This window comes from Laetiporus sulphureus (genome assembly GCF_001632365.1).
Source record: "Laetiporus sulphureus 93-53 unplaced genomic scaffold LAESUscaffold_2, whole genome shotgun sequence".
Taxonomy (NCBI): Eukaryota; Fungi; Basidiomycota; class Agaricomycetes; order Polyporales; family Laetiporaceae; genus Laetiporus; species Laetiporus sulphureus.
This window is the reverse complement of record NW_024468511.1, coordinates 632258-644673: the sequence shown is the minus strand read 5'-3', so window position 1 is coordinate 644673 and position 12416 is coordinate 632258. Positions and strand designations below refer to the sequence as shown.

General features: G+C 51.5%; 5 protein-coding genes across 5 annotated transcripts; 3 read left to right on the top strand and 2 right to left on the bottom strand.

Annotated features, from left to right (window-relative positions):
* The first annotated feature begins 118 nt into the window (after positions 1–118).
* On the top strand, positions 119–2976 carry LAESUDRAFT_160431 (uncharacterized protein). Its single transcript, XM_040901399.1, has 22 exons — positions 119–427; positions 485–563; positions 622–635; positions 683–742; positions 793–834; positions 883–892; positions 947–964; positions 1014–1039; positions 1088–1113; positions 1169–1203; positions 1262–1286; positions 1339–1350; positions 1414–1429; positions 1482–1521; positions 1573–1673; positions 1735–1794; positions 1856–1883; positions 1946–2003; positions 2058–2082; positions 2136–2259; positions 2322–2378; positions 2439–2976. The coding sequence occupies exons 1-22, from the start codon at positions 351–353 to the stop codon at positions 2478–2480; spliced, it is 975 nt and encodes a 324-aa protein (XP_040769610.1). The 5' UTR covers positions 119–350; the 3' UTR covers positions 2481–2976.
* Positions 2977–3377: 401 nt separating this feature from the next.
* On the top strand, positions 3378–4199 carry LAESUDRAFT_160492 (uncharacterized protein). Its single transcript, XM_040901400.1, has 2 exons — positions 3378–3847; positions 3913–4199. The coding sequence occupies exons 1-2, from the start codon at positions 3517–3519 to the stop codon at positions 4038–4040; spliced, it is 459 nt and encodes a 152-aa protein (XP_040769609.1). The 5' UTR covers positions 3378–3516; the 3' UTR covers positions 4041–4199.
* Positions 4200–5487: 1288 nt separating this feature from the next.
* Positions 5488–8531, top strand: LAESUDRAFT_710486 (uncharacterized protein; the record flags this gene model as incomplete). The annotated part of the gene is made up of 8 exons (XM_040906770.1): positions 5488–5505; positions 5566–5622; positions 5677–5709; positions 5763–5811; positions 5863–6059; positions 6123–6414; positions 6495–6983; positions 7054–8531. The coding sequence occupies 8 exons, from the start codon at positions 5488–5490 to the stop codon at positions 8529–8531; spliced, it is 2613 nt and encodes an 870-aa protein (XP_040769608.1).
* Positions 8532–8538: 7 nt separating this feature from the next.
* Positions 8539–11453, bottom strand: LAESUDRAFT_740527 (FAD/NAD(P)-binding domain-containing protein). Its single transcript, XM_040911085.1, has 11 exons — positions 10924–11453; positions 10752–10870; positions 10693–10699; positions 10305–10634; positions 10184–10252; positions 10060–10133; positions 9702–10005; positions 9535–9638; positions 9476–9480; positions 9285–9421; positions 8539–9235 (listed from the first exon to the last, which is right to left on the bottom strand). Exons 1-11 carry the CDS (start codon positions 10972–10974, stop codon positions 8882–8884), a joined length of 1554 nt encoding a protein of 517 aa, XP_040769607.1. The 5' UTR covers positions 10975–11453; the 3' UTR covers positions 8539–8881.
* Positions 11085–11741, bottom strand: LAESUDRAFT_160268 (uncharacterized protein). The gene is made up of 4 exons (XM_040901398.1): positions 11624–11741; positions 11441–11567; positions 11260–11389; positions 11085–11156 (listed from the first exon to the last, which is right to left on the bottom strand). Exons 1-3 carry the CDS (start codon positions 11706–11708, stop codon positions 11299–11301), a joined length of 303 nt encoding a protein of 100 aa, XP_040769606.1. The 5' UTR covers positions 11709–11741; the 3' UTR covers positions 11085–11156; positions 11260–11298.
* Positions 11742–12416: the final 675 nt, after the last annotated feature.

The following is a 12416-nucleotide window of genomic DNA, read 5'->3' as shown; positions in this document are numbered from 1 at the left end:
GTTGCTCGGCGAACCCCCGGGTCCAGATTGGATCGTCAAAATGTGGCAACAGTAACTTGTCTATATATGGCTAATAGGAACAGTGCTGAGCGATCCGCAGAGTCTCAACCGCGGTGACAATCCTTCTGCCATCTTTGATTGTGTTCATCAATCAGTCTTTCGAAATATTCTCGGGCGTCGTCTGGGGACGCCGTGGATAAGCCCGTGGTCGTCCATCCTTCTTTCTCCTCTTCGACGTCCACCCGGCATCCCCAGCTCGTTGTCGTCCTTCGAAGGTGCTGAGAGTCCGGTACATCTCGCTCCTTTGACGATTCACACTCCTTTGCGCTTCTCTGCCTACCTCAATCGTCATGGGCATTCCAGCTGAAACACTTGATAAGAATGCCACGTTCGGCGCTGCCTTGATTGGCTTTGGAGCGTCTTGCATGTGAGGATGTACCGTTGCCAAATGCTGATGAATCGCATCTGAATACTCATCTACTAGATTGCTTGGAGTCCTAAGCACACAGATGTACACCTACTTCCGACGGTACCCGCAGGATCGATTGTTCTACAAATGTCTGGTCAGTAGCGCGCGCCATATCGTGTTTGGTGCGAAGCTAACTGGTGCCCTTCTTAAAGGTCGCTGCATTGTGGTATGATGCCTACTTGAGCTCCGGCAGCTGGTCTCACCCATTCTTAGGATCCTCGAGGCCGTCGACCAGGCATTCATTGCCTATGCCGTCTACTTTTACCTCGTGACGTGAGTACGGTATGCACAGAGCTGCTTAAGTAACTTGACGTGCAATACAGAAATTGGGGTGTTTTGGAGGTTCTCCTCGACCATGTTCATTGGTATGTTGAGCTTGTGCTATTATTAGCGTGGCACTCACGATTTTGAAGGTCTCTCATTGTGAGCTTTTGCGTGCATAATCATTGGCGAAGTCTAATAGAAGGTCGATATTAGCTTCAGGTTACGCTTGGAGTGAGTGGAACCTCTCGAAACACATCCTAATCACTCATATAAAACGCAGGCCACGGCAGGAGCCATAGTCAAGGCGTGCGTGCGCTTCCTCTTCCCTCCACACAGTGGTTAACTCACCTGCAGTTGCTTTGCCATGCGGGTATGGAGATGTGAGTTCTGTGTCACTCATGCACCCCGGTGTTTGCCATCTCAAATGTCTTGCAGTCAGCAACTGTAATGCGGGGATCACTGCTGTAATCGTAGGTCTTCCCACTGATCGAGGAAATGTAAGTTCGTTGAGATCTGACGCCGCTATAGCTGCTGCTGGTGTTCGCGCAACTAGGTATGTGTATCATCTCATCGTCATGATCGGCATATTTATGGGAACCTGTAAGCCATGGCATGTGGTAAGCTCTTATCAAATCATTGCCTCTAGGCTTCAATTGAAGTGTCATTTGTGCGGATGCAAGTGTACACTGTGAAAGGGTGAGTGGCAGCTCTTATATCATGAACATATCTCTCTGAAGTGACGATGTAGGTTTCAAATTGCCAATCTGCTGGTGCTCTCCAAGCTGAAGGTATACCATCTCACATCTACAGTTGACGTTCTCACAAGTGCGTGTTCACAGGTCATTGGAAGCATATCTCTGGGATTGGGGGTGGCAACAGACATGGTCACGGCTGTCGCGCTATGCTACTTCCTGCGTACTTTGCGTACAGGCTACTCAAGGTGCATCTCTCACGTCTCCCCGCGATGATGCGTGTATTCAACGGCTGTTATTCTCAACCAGAGATGATTCGCTGGTCAATAGTCTGACATTGTATGCCGTGAACACCGGCGTACTCACGAGGTGAGTGTTATTCCCACGTTGAGCTTCTTCCTTCAGCTGAGCGAGATTTGGATGTTCTCAGCGCTATCAGTCTGACCACCCTGATACTGGTGGGTTAATCATTATTCCTTCAACTGTTGTCATCTTGTCGTCTGAGAGGTCCGCATCGAAGTACGATATCATGCCGCAAAACTTTATCTTCATGGGATTCTACTTCGCGCTCAGTAAACGTATGTCTCTCATCATAGTTGCGAAATTCCACTGACGGATTGTTACGTGGACAGTTTACGCGAATTCATTTCTTGCAACGTATGTGCACCAGCAGTTCTCTAGTTCTTTGTATTCTGATTATCATCGTGCAGATTGAACACGCGCAGAGTTCTGCGTGGTCGCGGGACTGATGGTGAAGATGTTACGATGCCGACCTTCTTGATGGTCGGAAAGGCTACCAAAAATGCCACGGAACGCGATGTAGAGGCTACTTCGGTGATGACCCTTCGATCTCTGTTCCGTATCGCATTCATCGCTTACGCCCACATGGGTGACAGCAGGGAACCGCTCTAGAAGTTGATGTACACCGGGAAGTTCAAGTGGTCAGAGATTCCGTGAGTAATCTCTCGTCGCCCTCTTCGCAGAGTCAGCTCAAAGCCACGATGCCTCCAAAGTACTTCAATACTCAGACACCACAATACGCTGTGGCGTGGTGAATCGCTTATAGGCTGAGACAACAGCATTGTACCCGTAGTGTGCTGCCAAGGTGGAAGGACGGAGTCTCCAAGCTACTATTCCCCGTGGGCGTTCTCAAGTCTTTGCATCAAATCACGCATGTACCGGATATTCGTTCTCTGACTTATGTTTTATTCTGCTTATTCTTGGTCCCTTCCTGCTAGAGACCTTGGTTCTTCAGACGTTCTTTCGGAGCTTTGGGTTATTTATCTCCTGGAAACCTCTTCAGTTTTTTCATTCTCGCCGATCTGGTGAAATCCGAAATTTAAGAATCATTCACTTTACTATACCATAAATTCTTCGCTCTTCAATCGCTTTGCATTAGTCGTAGTTACTTTATGTTTTCTGTCTTCGTGTTGTCTGTCGCTACCGTATCATTTTGTCCTTGTATGATCTACTACTGGTTGTGAGAGTAAGACCTGAAAAATAGACGAGACACTGGCTGTATCACTCCAAACCACAGACTGGTACTTACTAGTATTAGTACTACTTCAAGATCGTGCAGTCATAGCAGCATTCGGTCATCAACACATCAAGTCCACACACTCTCTCTATAGTAGGAAGCTGTAAGATTTCCGAGCTAGGTTGAGTCCATTAGCTCGCCATTCCACTCCCAACATCGTACCAGTGAACGTCCCACGCGACTTGCTAATTTAGGCAAGTATTCGATCTGAGATCCGCTGTGGCTGCAGATTTTTTGGGTTTTGCGCGCTCTGACGACTTCTTCAGAGAGGCTCATGTACTCTCGATGTCGGCTCGCTGCCACAGTCCAAAAGCCGCGAAGCTCGCACCGAACAGGACGCTTTGATGCATCTTTCCTCGCGAGCGGGCTAAGGTCTGAGTATTTCCTCCGCGATTGTCCCTAGCCTGGGACCGGCCGTCACCGGTCGAGAGACGAATCAGCAATTCGGGTTGGCCGATTTCGTGTACTCCCGACGAACCTCGGAAGAGGAAGGGTCAAGAATCTGGTCATCGGCCCTTGGAAGTATCGTCTCGAGGATGTGAGATGTCCGCGTCATGTCCTCGTCTCTGGTCACCGTGGCGTGGTGCCCTCTGGGGCGCCGCGCGCGAGTATTGACGATGGCACGACGATCACGGGTCCCACCGTGCCCCTCGAATGACACGGTGACAGGGCGGGGCGGGCTTTTTCAGGCAGGGGTTGCCCCAGCTGGGGGCTCTGGCGCGTTTGGATGTCTTCACTTCAGTGCACTTCGCGGCTCGCAGTTTCTGCGAAACTCGATTCAGACTACTCTTGGACTGTGGTGCCTTCGTATTTTTTCCCTCCTCGTACCCGTCATGGGTATTTGCTGCTTTGCATTCGGGGATTGCTATTCCACCGAGATATCTGGTGCGTGGTGGGTTTGCTTTTTGTTCACTTTATTGTACTACTACACACGCGCTGATTATCAGTAGTAGACAGATCCGTCGAGGTACGCATGCTATCTGTGTCGCAGCTGTGGGGGGTCAACTGCGGAAGCTCGATAGCGTTGCGCGTCACTAGCGTTTCGGAGTTCGATGTATCGCATCAGAGGGGTATATAGTGATGCGTTTGAAAGAGATTTTAATAACCCTACGAACACGCTCAGTGCACAGCTGACGCAGTATTGACTCGCGTATGACATGCCGTTCAACAGTTGATGTTTGGCGCACGGGCCCTTCCCAAAGGTCGTTATAAGAAGCGCGATGTTTCAATAGCGTCGAACATCCCAAATGTCCGATAAGGACACGTTCCCCGCGGCGCGCTCGGCGACGAACCAAGGTGCATTGTGTATCTCGTCAGCTGATCATGTCCCCGGTTCGTGGAGGCCTCGTGCATCTCAACTCAATTCGCTTGTGGGGCGGGGTGGATTTGTTTCCTTCGAATGACTCTCATAAGAACGCTTTACGGGGCCCCAGCGACAGCGGCGGCATGTAAGAACTCCAAGCTCGGTTTCATTTGCCTATTCTATACTACATGATCCTCCAGCCCGGAGCTAGTTTCAGTTGTGGCTAGACCCTTCCCGGTCGCCTGCCTCGCGCCCAGTTTGACTTCGAGCAATTTGTCTGTACTCTCACCCTGAGGGAGCAATGCTGGTTCGTCAATTGCTTCTTTGTCCTCAAAACACCCGTAGATTCGGCTTCTTTTGCCTTAGCCGAGTATTACTCAGCATGCAACGCAGCAGTGGGCTCGGATAATGATGCATAGCCTCGGCGAGGCCCCCGACGTTCCTGCCTCCAAATAAAAAGGAAGCCCCGTATGTCAAATGAGCCCCCTCTATGGTGTCACATTCGGCGAGATACCACGACATGGTGCTGTCCATGCATCTCCTAGAAGCGTAGAAGGTTGATGTGCGGTTTCATGTCGGTCGCACCCGGGCGCTTGGTACTATGTGTCATAGACTGTTGGAGATTGCATACCAAGTTGCCGCATCTCATGAGCATTTTTTGCTCACAATCAAGGTCCAACTCATGATGTGCCTGTGCGATAATAGAATAATGAAGCGCTTGCTCTGCAGTACGGTATACTTGGATTTTAGAGGTGAGGGGGTCCGAGTCGTAGGCTGCACAGAGCAGTCTAGTACAGATGCCGAGAGATGCCGAGCTATATACCACCGGGTGGCATGCCGAACCGAGAATCTCCCTGCGCTTTGGAATTGGAGGCCATTCGCAGGCCTCTTTGAGCGCCGTACAATTTAAGTACTTGCACGCTGCAGGTGTTGTCTCATGCATCTTCACTGTCGTCCATCGTCCTCGCCGTTCAGCACAACACCGACGCCTGAACGTCGCGGAGGTTGCCGCAGTCAGCCACAGTGGAGCACTGCCTCCGCCGCTAGATCCTTGCGATCGACCTAGGCAATCTCGGCATCCCCGAGCGTTGTGCTCAGCGTCCCCGTATCGTCATCTCCACATTCTGTCAACCATCACGACGCTTCTACGACTTTACGACTAAACACTGTAGATACGGGTTCTAGAGCTTCGTCTTCCCAACTTTAGAAAGCTGTCGCCATCATGTCCAGGTTCAAATTGGTACGCATCATCTGAACTCATCCAGCATATGAGAACGATTGACGATATGCGCTGTGATAGATTGAGGTTTCAATACCTCATCTCGCATATATTCTTTTGGGCGGATTTATCGTCTTCGTGCGTGCGCATTCGTAGTGCTTGCAGTTCGACAATGCTGATAGTCCTGTCTAGTTTGGCATGTTCTCGCTGTTCATTCGGGAGAAGGTATGTTACGCCGGTCGTTATGTGATTGAACACTTGGGTATTGAGGATTGTAGTTGTACATCGGGGAAGCATGCTGGGCGTTTCTCTTCGGTGTCATCATCGGTGCGTGCATTCCACACAGCTTCGCATCGTAACATGTACTAACTTCCGCAGGGCCCTACTGTGCAAATATATTCGACCCTCGGGATTGGGGCGGAGGAGATATCGCAACGACAAACACCATCGTGATTGAATTTACGCGAGTTGTCCTGGCCATCGGCGTCTTCGCCATAGGCGTGGAACTGCCGAAAGCGTACATGGCCAGGCACTGGAAGAGCCTCTTCTTTCTTCTCTTCCCTGTCATGACATGGGTGCGCATATTTTGACGATCCTGCTGCCTTCATAGTTAATCATGCCGCGGCATACTCATACAGGGCTGGTTTGTGTCAGCTGGCCTCATATATGCGCTAATACCAGGACTCAATTTCCTCTCCTCCTTGGCAGTGGCAGCCTGTCTCACACCTACTGATCCTATCCTTGCTGCGGCCGTTGTCGGTGGCAAATATGCAGACAAACATGTTCCTGCACATCTAAGGCATCTCCTTGCCGCGGAGAGCGGCTGCAATGACGGAGCTGCTTTCCCATTCCTATTCATCGCGTTGTACCTCACCATAGATAAAAATACAGACAACGCCATCAAAGATTGGTTTCTGTTATTATGGCTATGTGCGTGGATATTGAGCAAAGTATGATGCGTTTTTCTGACTAATTTTATTCCAAATCCCTGTGCAATGCTCCGCATTCAGACCAGATCGCCGTTGGTATCATATTCGGCGCCGTGCTTGGCTTTGGATTCAGATATCTCATGAAATTCTGCCAACGCAAGGATCTCATTGATCGGCAATCATATGTTGCACAATACGTCTCGCTTGCAATGCTCACTATCGGCGCAAATACGCTACTCGGCGCAGACGACTTGTTGGCAGCTTTTTCGTGCGGAACTGCCTTTGCATGGGATGGTTTCTTCAACAAGCAGACGGAGGAAGCTGTGTTTTCATCTGTTATCGATCTACTCTTCAACATTGCTGCGTTCATATTCATTGGCGCATGGATGCCCTTCGACGATTTTTCCGATGCCACGTTGACGTTGACCCCTTGGCGATTGATCGTGATCGCGATTCTCATCCTACTGTTGAGGAGGCTGCCGGTGATGATCGCTCTGTATAGATGGATTCCGGATGTGAAGACACTCCAGGAGGCCATCTTCAGTGGACACTTTGGCCCTATGGGCATTGGTACGTCCTTGGTATCGCCTATTACTGCGTATGTGCGTAAAAATACTAACAACGGGGCACACATATGCAGGTGCCGTATTCATCGCCACCCTTGCTGTTGAACAGCTGCCGGAACCTGAATCGCCGCCAGCCACTCAGGCCCAGATGCTTGCGGCATCCATCCAGCCTATCGTTGCATTCATGGTCCTCTGCTCTATCACGATACATGGCCTGTCCATCCCATTCTTCTCGCTTGGACGCCGCGTGCATTCTGTCTCGCGCACTTGGTCGCGGCATGACACATTCGGTACACTCGGTGGACGCGTGTTGCCTGAGTGGACGACACAAACCCGCCCCGTCGTCGCTGGTGAAGACATTGTCATCAATCGCGATCGCGAAAGCGCGATGGAGGCTGGAGTGCTACCGCCGCATGAAAAAGGACGAAGACCAGAGTCATATGAGATGAGGGAGGAGTCTACCACAACGCAAGACGAGAAGGAAGAGGGCTCATCAAGAAGTCAGGATGAGGCCGCCATAAGACCGAACGGCACGGATATGAGGGAGGAGAACCTGCCAGATGGCGAGGAGAACGTGCAGGAATGGAGGGAAGGACAGAACAAGGTCGTTGAGCGGCGCAGAAGGCCCGGGGAAGATGTATGCCTCCACGTTATGATCATGGTTGTCGCTATTGCTCACGCTTATATCCAGGTTGAAGTCGAAGTGCAGGACAATGCGTTCGGGCCCAAGTCAACAACCGCGGAGAGAATCGATGCGGCTGCGGGGGCTGCGGCGAACGCCGTGAATGAAATTAAGTCAAAGATACGCCGGACACCGCGCGACCTCGAAAACGCACTTCATGATGTTGAACATGACATTGAAGAAGGGACAGAGCAATTAGGACACAGAATCGAGGACGCGGAGCAGGCGGCTGCCAACAAAGTCAAACGTGTAGCTGGTGTACAGGACCAGGACGAGGAGGAGGGCTGGATGTCCGATGCGAGCGAGGGAGACGTGCATGGCTCGGCATCTTCTGACGGGCGCAAGCGTGCGAAGAAGTCGACCAGGTCGCCGCCAACACGACTAAGCCAGGGGGGTTCACGTCGACGAACCTCCATGCGTCGACGTGTGCTGAGTCCTCGTGTGTCCCAACAACGGTCGCGAAGCGAGGATACATTGTCTACCGTGGATCGCCATGATGATGGCGGCTATGAAGCTGGTACGGAGGCGTCTGAAGGGGAACGCGGCCGACGTCCACCTCATACCAGCAGCACGTCGTCAGTGCCACGTGCGGGACATGCGCGCATAGAATCCCTGTGTTCCATGGACTTGCGACTACAAGGACGTGATCAGTCTCCTGCACGGTCGCTGCGATCTGTGCACTTCGCAGATGAATACCGGGGCAATCATACGCCCTCTATCTTACGCTCGCCTTCCTTTCCGGCAACGCCGTCCCCAGGAAGCGAGGCTCCGTCTGAGGGTGAAAACGAATCACCCTCTCCAAGCGTTCCTGAGACGCCTCGGAATGGTCAGGTCAGATTTTCTCTGCCCGATCATAACGAGAGGCGGTAGCGGCCTTGCTTGGCTGTGTGGTCCAAGCCACCTCAGTATCTTACTCTTCGCATCATATTAGAATTTTGCGGAATCAGTCAGTTCATCCTAGACGCGGCTGTGTACCGGATGCGAGTTCGGATGAACACTCTATTGCATACTCACGTACTATTCCTCATTGTATATCCCAGTCTACTTATATCATCTCTTCATGCATCAATTGTATTGTCTATCGGTCCTCGCATCTCCACCATATATCAGTATGCGCATACAATCCTTGTATTTTCAATGACATTAGGTTTCGCTTGCATTCTCATGCTCCCGGCATGCTGCGGATTTGACGACCTGTTCCGCTTTAACACCGATCATATTCAAGACTCGCATACTAACCCCCGTCCCGTCCGCGCGAGGCACATTCGCAAGATTGCCAAGCATCCTCCCAAGAAGGCACCGAGGATCATCCTCAGCCCCATGCCCTCGAAGGCGTCAAAAATCAGAGGCAATAACCTCATCTCTACTAAGTTTGGGCGGCGATCTGCGTCGACGATCTCAAAGGGCATGCATTTCTGTCCCTCTTGAATGCTTTGTTCGTTGATGAGAGCAGAGGCTGCGCGGAGCCCTGACGTGAAGCCATCCTCGTGGAACCCGTACTTGAGCCAAGCACCCGCAAAGGATACTCCTTGGTGGTCTCGGATGGCCGACATGTCATTTTGCGAGCCGATAGCCTGTTCCGTGTCAGTGGCAGAACTTCGCAGCCGAAACGGGGCGGATTACCTTAGAGCCGAGGATCGGGTGCTCGTATTGGAACCTCCCTTTCACCAGCTTGAGGTCGGGTTCGAAGGGCGGGTTCAACGTGACGAAGATTAATCCATGCGTGTCCTCGAGTATATGCTGCAACTCGTTCATCCAATCTGGTGCGCATACAGTCAGTCATACCGGGCACGAGCGGCAGAGGTGAGACGTACAAGTGCTGACAAATGCGTGTCAGTAGCACGTTCGTGTGTAATGATTAACGAGCACATACAGAGAGACCTGGTCGCCGTTGACTTTCCGCGTTCCGTTCGGAGTTCCGGTGGAGCTGGTGAGGTAGTTCCAGCACGACCATGCCTTGCGGTTCTGTGGCATAAGCTGCAGGCGACCAGCACCACGAGTTGACTGCCGGAGCTCGACTCAGTCACATCAATGACGTACCCGTTCATCGCTATGCAGCACAGCGATGTTCTTGCTCCACTCAAAAGCGCCCAAAACGTGCTCCTCGACAGCGCTTGCGCTGTCTCCTGCCTTGAGAATGGACAGTGCAGTATCACTGTGACATGCAAGAATGACGTGGTCATAGTTGATACGTTCGCCTTGCGCTGTCAATAACTCGACGCAGGCAGGATCATCGATATGCGTAGGAAGATCCGAAGCTCGTCTATTCACGGCAATGACAGGGGTAGAGAGGTGCAGCTGTTCCGCAGGCAGCGCCGAGAGAATTTGGTCGACATATGTGCGGCTGTCGAGATATGCATTAGTGTTATGAAGCGCTGCTGCATTGCATCGGACTCGCCTGCCACCGTGAAGGGTGAGCCATGATGGTCTTCCGATGATTTGCAATAGATGATGATTATGCATGAATTGCACCTACACTGGATGAGGGGCATTGCGGGCGAGAGATATTGAGCATGTCTCACCAACGTCTGGGCAGGAAAATCTAAGAAACATTTGTCCGGCGGTGTACTCCATATTGCTGCAGTCATTGGCTGAGCAGCATCAGATCAGCGGCAACACTGATGGTGAATCGAGGCAACCTACGATCAAGTAATTGTCTCTGAAAGAATCCGAGTACCCTTCTGTCTTCAAATACTCCCCGATAGAAAGGTTTTCAAGTTTGGATTTGCACAGCGCCCGCGGTGCACAAGCGTTGAAGTGCAAAATATCGTACAGCATGCGCCACATACTCGGATCCAGCAAACGATGCCTTTGGCAGAAGACGCTGTCGAGGCTGGTTCCAGCCCATTCAAATGCCCCTGCATTACGCGAGACGGAAAAGGACATGGTTGTCCTGAGGATGCGCTCTCGTAGGTGAGGGTATAAATTGAGGAATCGTAAGAAGTTCGGGTAAGTTATTGGGTTGAAGACGATCTAAGCGGACGACTATTTTAGGGCAAAGTCAATTCGCGCGCAAATACGTAGCACATACGAATCCCCTGGAATGGCTGATATTAGTCCTGAAAAAGCCGGATCAGAAGTAATACGTACGTATCAACATCGATAGGCGCCTTCCCTTCTTGCACGAAAGATATCGTATTCGCATGTCCGCCCGGGCGCGATTCTGCCTCGTAGAGATGCACTTCATGATTGCTATACTCGTTAAGTAGCTGCGACTATCAACCTATGTGCTCATGAGCACGAATGAATAAAGGCAGCCTACCCAAGTCGCGGCAAGGCCAGAGACGCCAGACCCTACTACCGCGATCTTCATGAGCGATCCTTGAAACGTCTCCTGTATGCCGTGGAGTGGAGGAGGAAAGTCGGGAAGATACAACCCACACGAGGTGGGAGACGATGGGCAATAGACACAATACCTGTTTCATTTATGTCGTATGCTCGCACATCAAAATTGCGGATCCGAGCAAGAGCTCAATGTATAATTGATGTGGCACACTCTTGACACATCATCAGTTATCGAAGAAGATGGGGCACGTCTCGTGACATCGGCCGCTTCCGTCTCGCGGCCAACTGGCCCTATGATAGTAAATCCGCCTACGTTGTAGGTCCTCCAGAATCCAGATGACGACCAGGCATCTTATTGCGTTGCAAGAGGGACCTGCATTTCCCCTGAGGGACGGGGTTGTTGCATCTCGGGACCCGAACCGCCTGTGGCTCCCGGCGTAGATCTGGAGAAAATTGATCAGATAACCGATAGCTTAGAGCGAACTTCCGCTCACTCTGATTCTTTGATTCGTGCGCGCCAATCACAAGTTTCACAAACCCAGACACGTTCGGTATGCAGAGGTATAATTCGGAGGAAGCAGCACTGTAGCCAGTCCTGAGAAGTCCCGGAGGAAACAGCGACTATAGTGACGATGAGCCATGGAATCAAATTTGCACCTGACAAAAGGCATGCATACCATCGCCACAAGCGGGACACGTTCTCTGGCTGCTAAGGTTCTCGTCAATTGTTACCTTCGTTGGACAGCCACCTAGGTAGAACATGAGCAATGCAGATATAACTGTCAATTATTGACTTACATGCTAATGTCATGCAGGACCCTAGACACACACATCCCGAACAACATGTCGCCAATGCATCACAACAATCCATTGAGTTGTAGAATGGGTACTCAGGATGACTATGTGGGGTATGAACGGGTGGAAGAGGTGACCAGGTTTTGTACAGTGCGGAAGGACATAAACATAACACAGCATCTCGGCCAATAGTGCCCGGTGGCGTTAGCGATCACCTAGGTAACGCGGCGCGTGTAAGTAGAACAAAATGGCTTCTATAGCCTCAATGACGGGAAGCAGAATTCATGCCAGTACCGCAGTAAAAGCGCCCACGAAACGAGACAAAGTGCGAGCAATGGATCTAGCCCGTTTGCCTTATCTACCGCAGTGAAATGAGCGCAGCGCAAGTGAGGGCGAACATTGTCCTTACGACTAGCCTCCTAGCGGAACAGTCGTGAGACGGCCTCGTGTCTGTCGAGACGTTCGGTCGTTACGGCTTCGTTTGTCAGCAGGTTCGATACCACGCTCGGAAAGCGCTAAGATGCTGTGCCTGCCCGTTGAGATCACAGATGGTCGTTCAGCAAAGAGCAGTCTGACATGAGCTTCGGTGATGCTCAGGACGGCATCGCACAAGCCACGGATGCAACTGGAGAGGAAGCACATCAGCCACGCCGCGACGGCGCGTGACACGCCTGC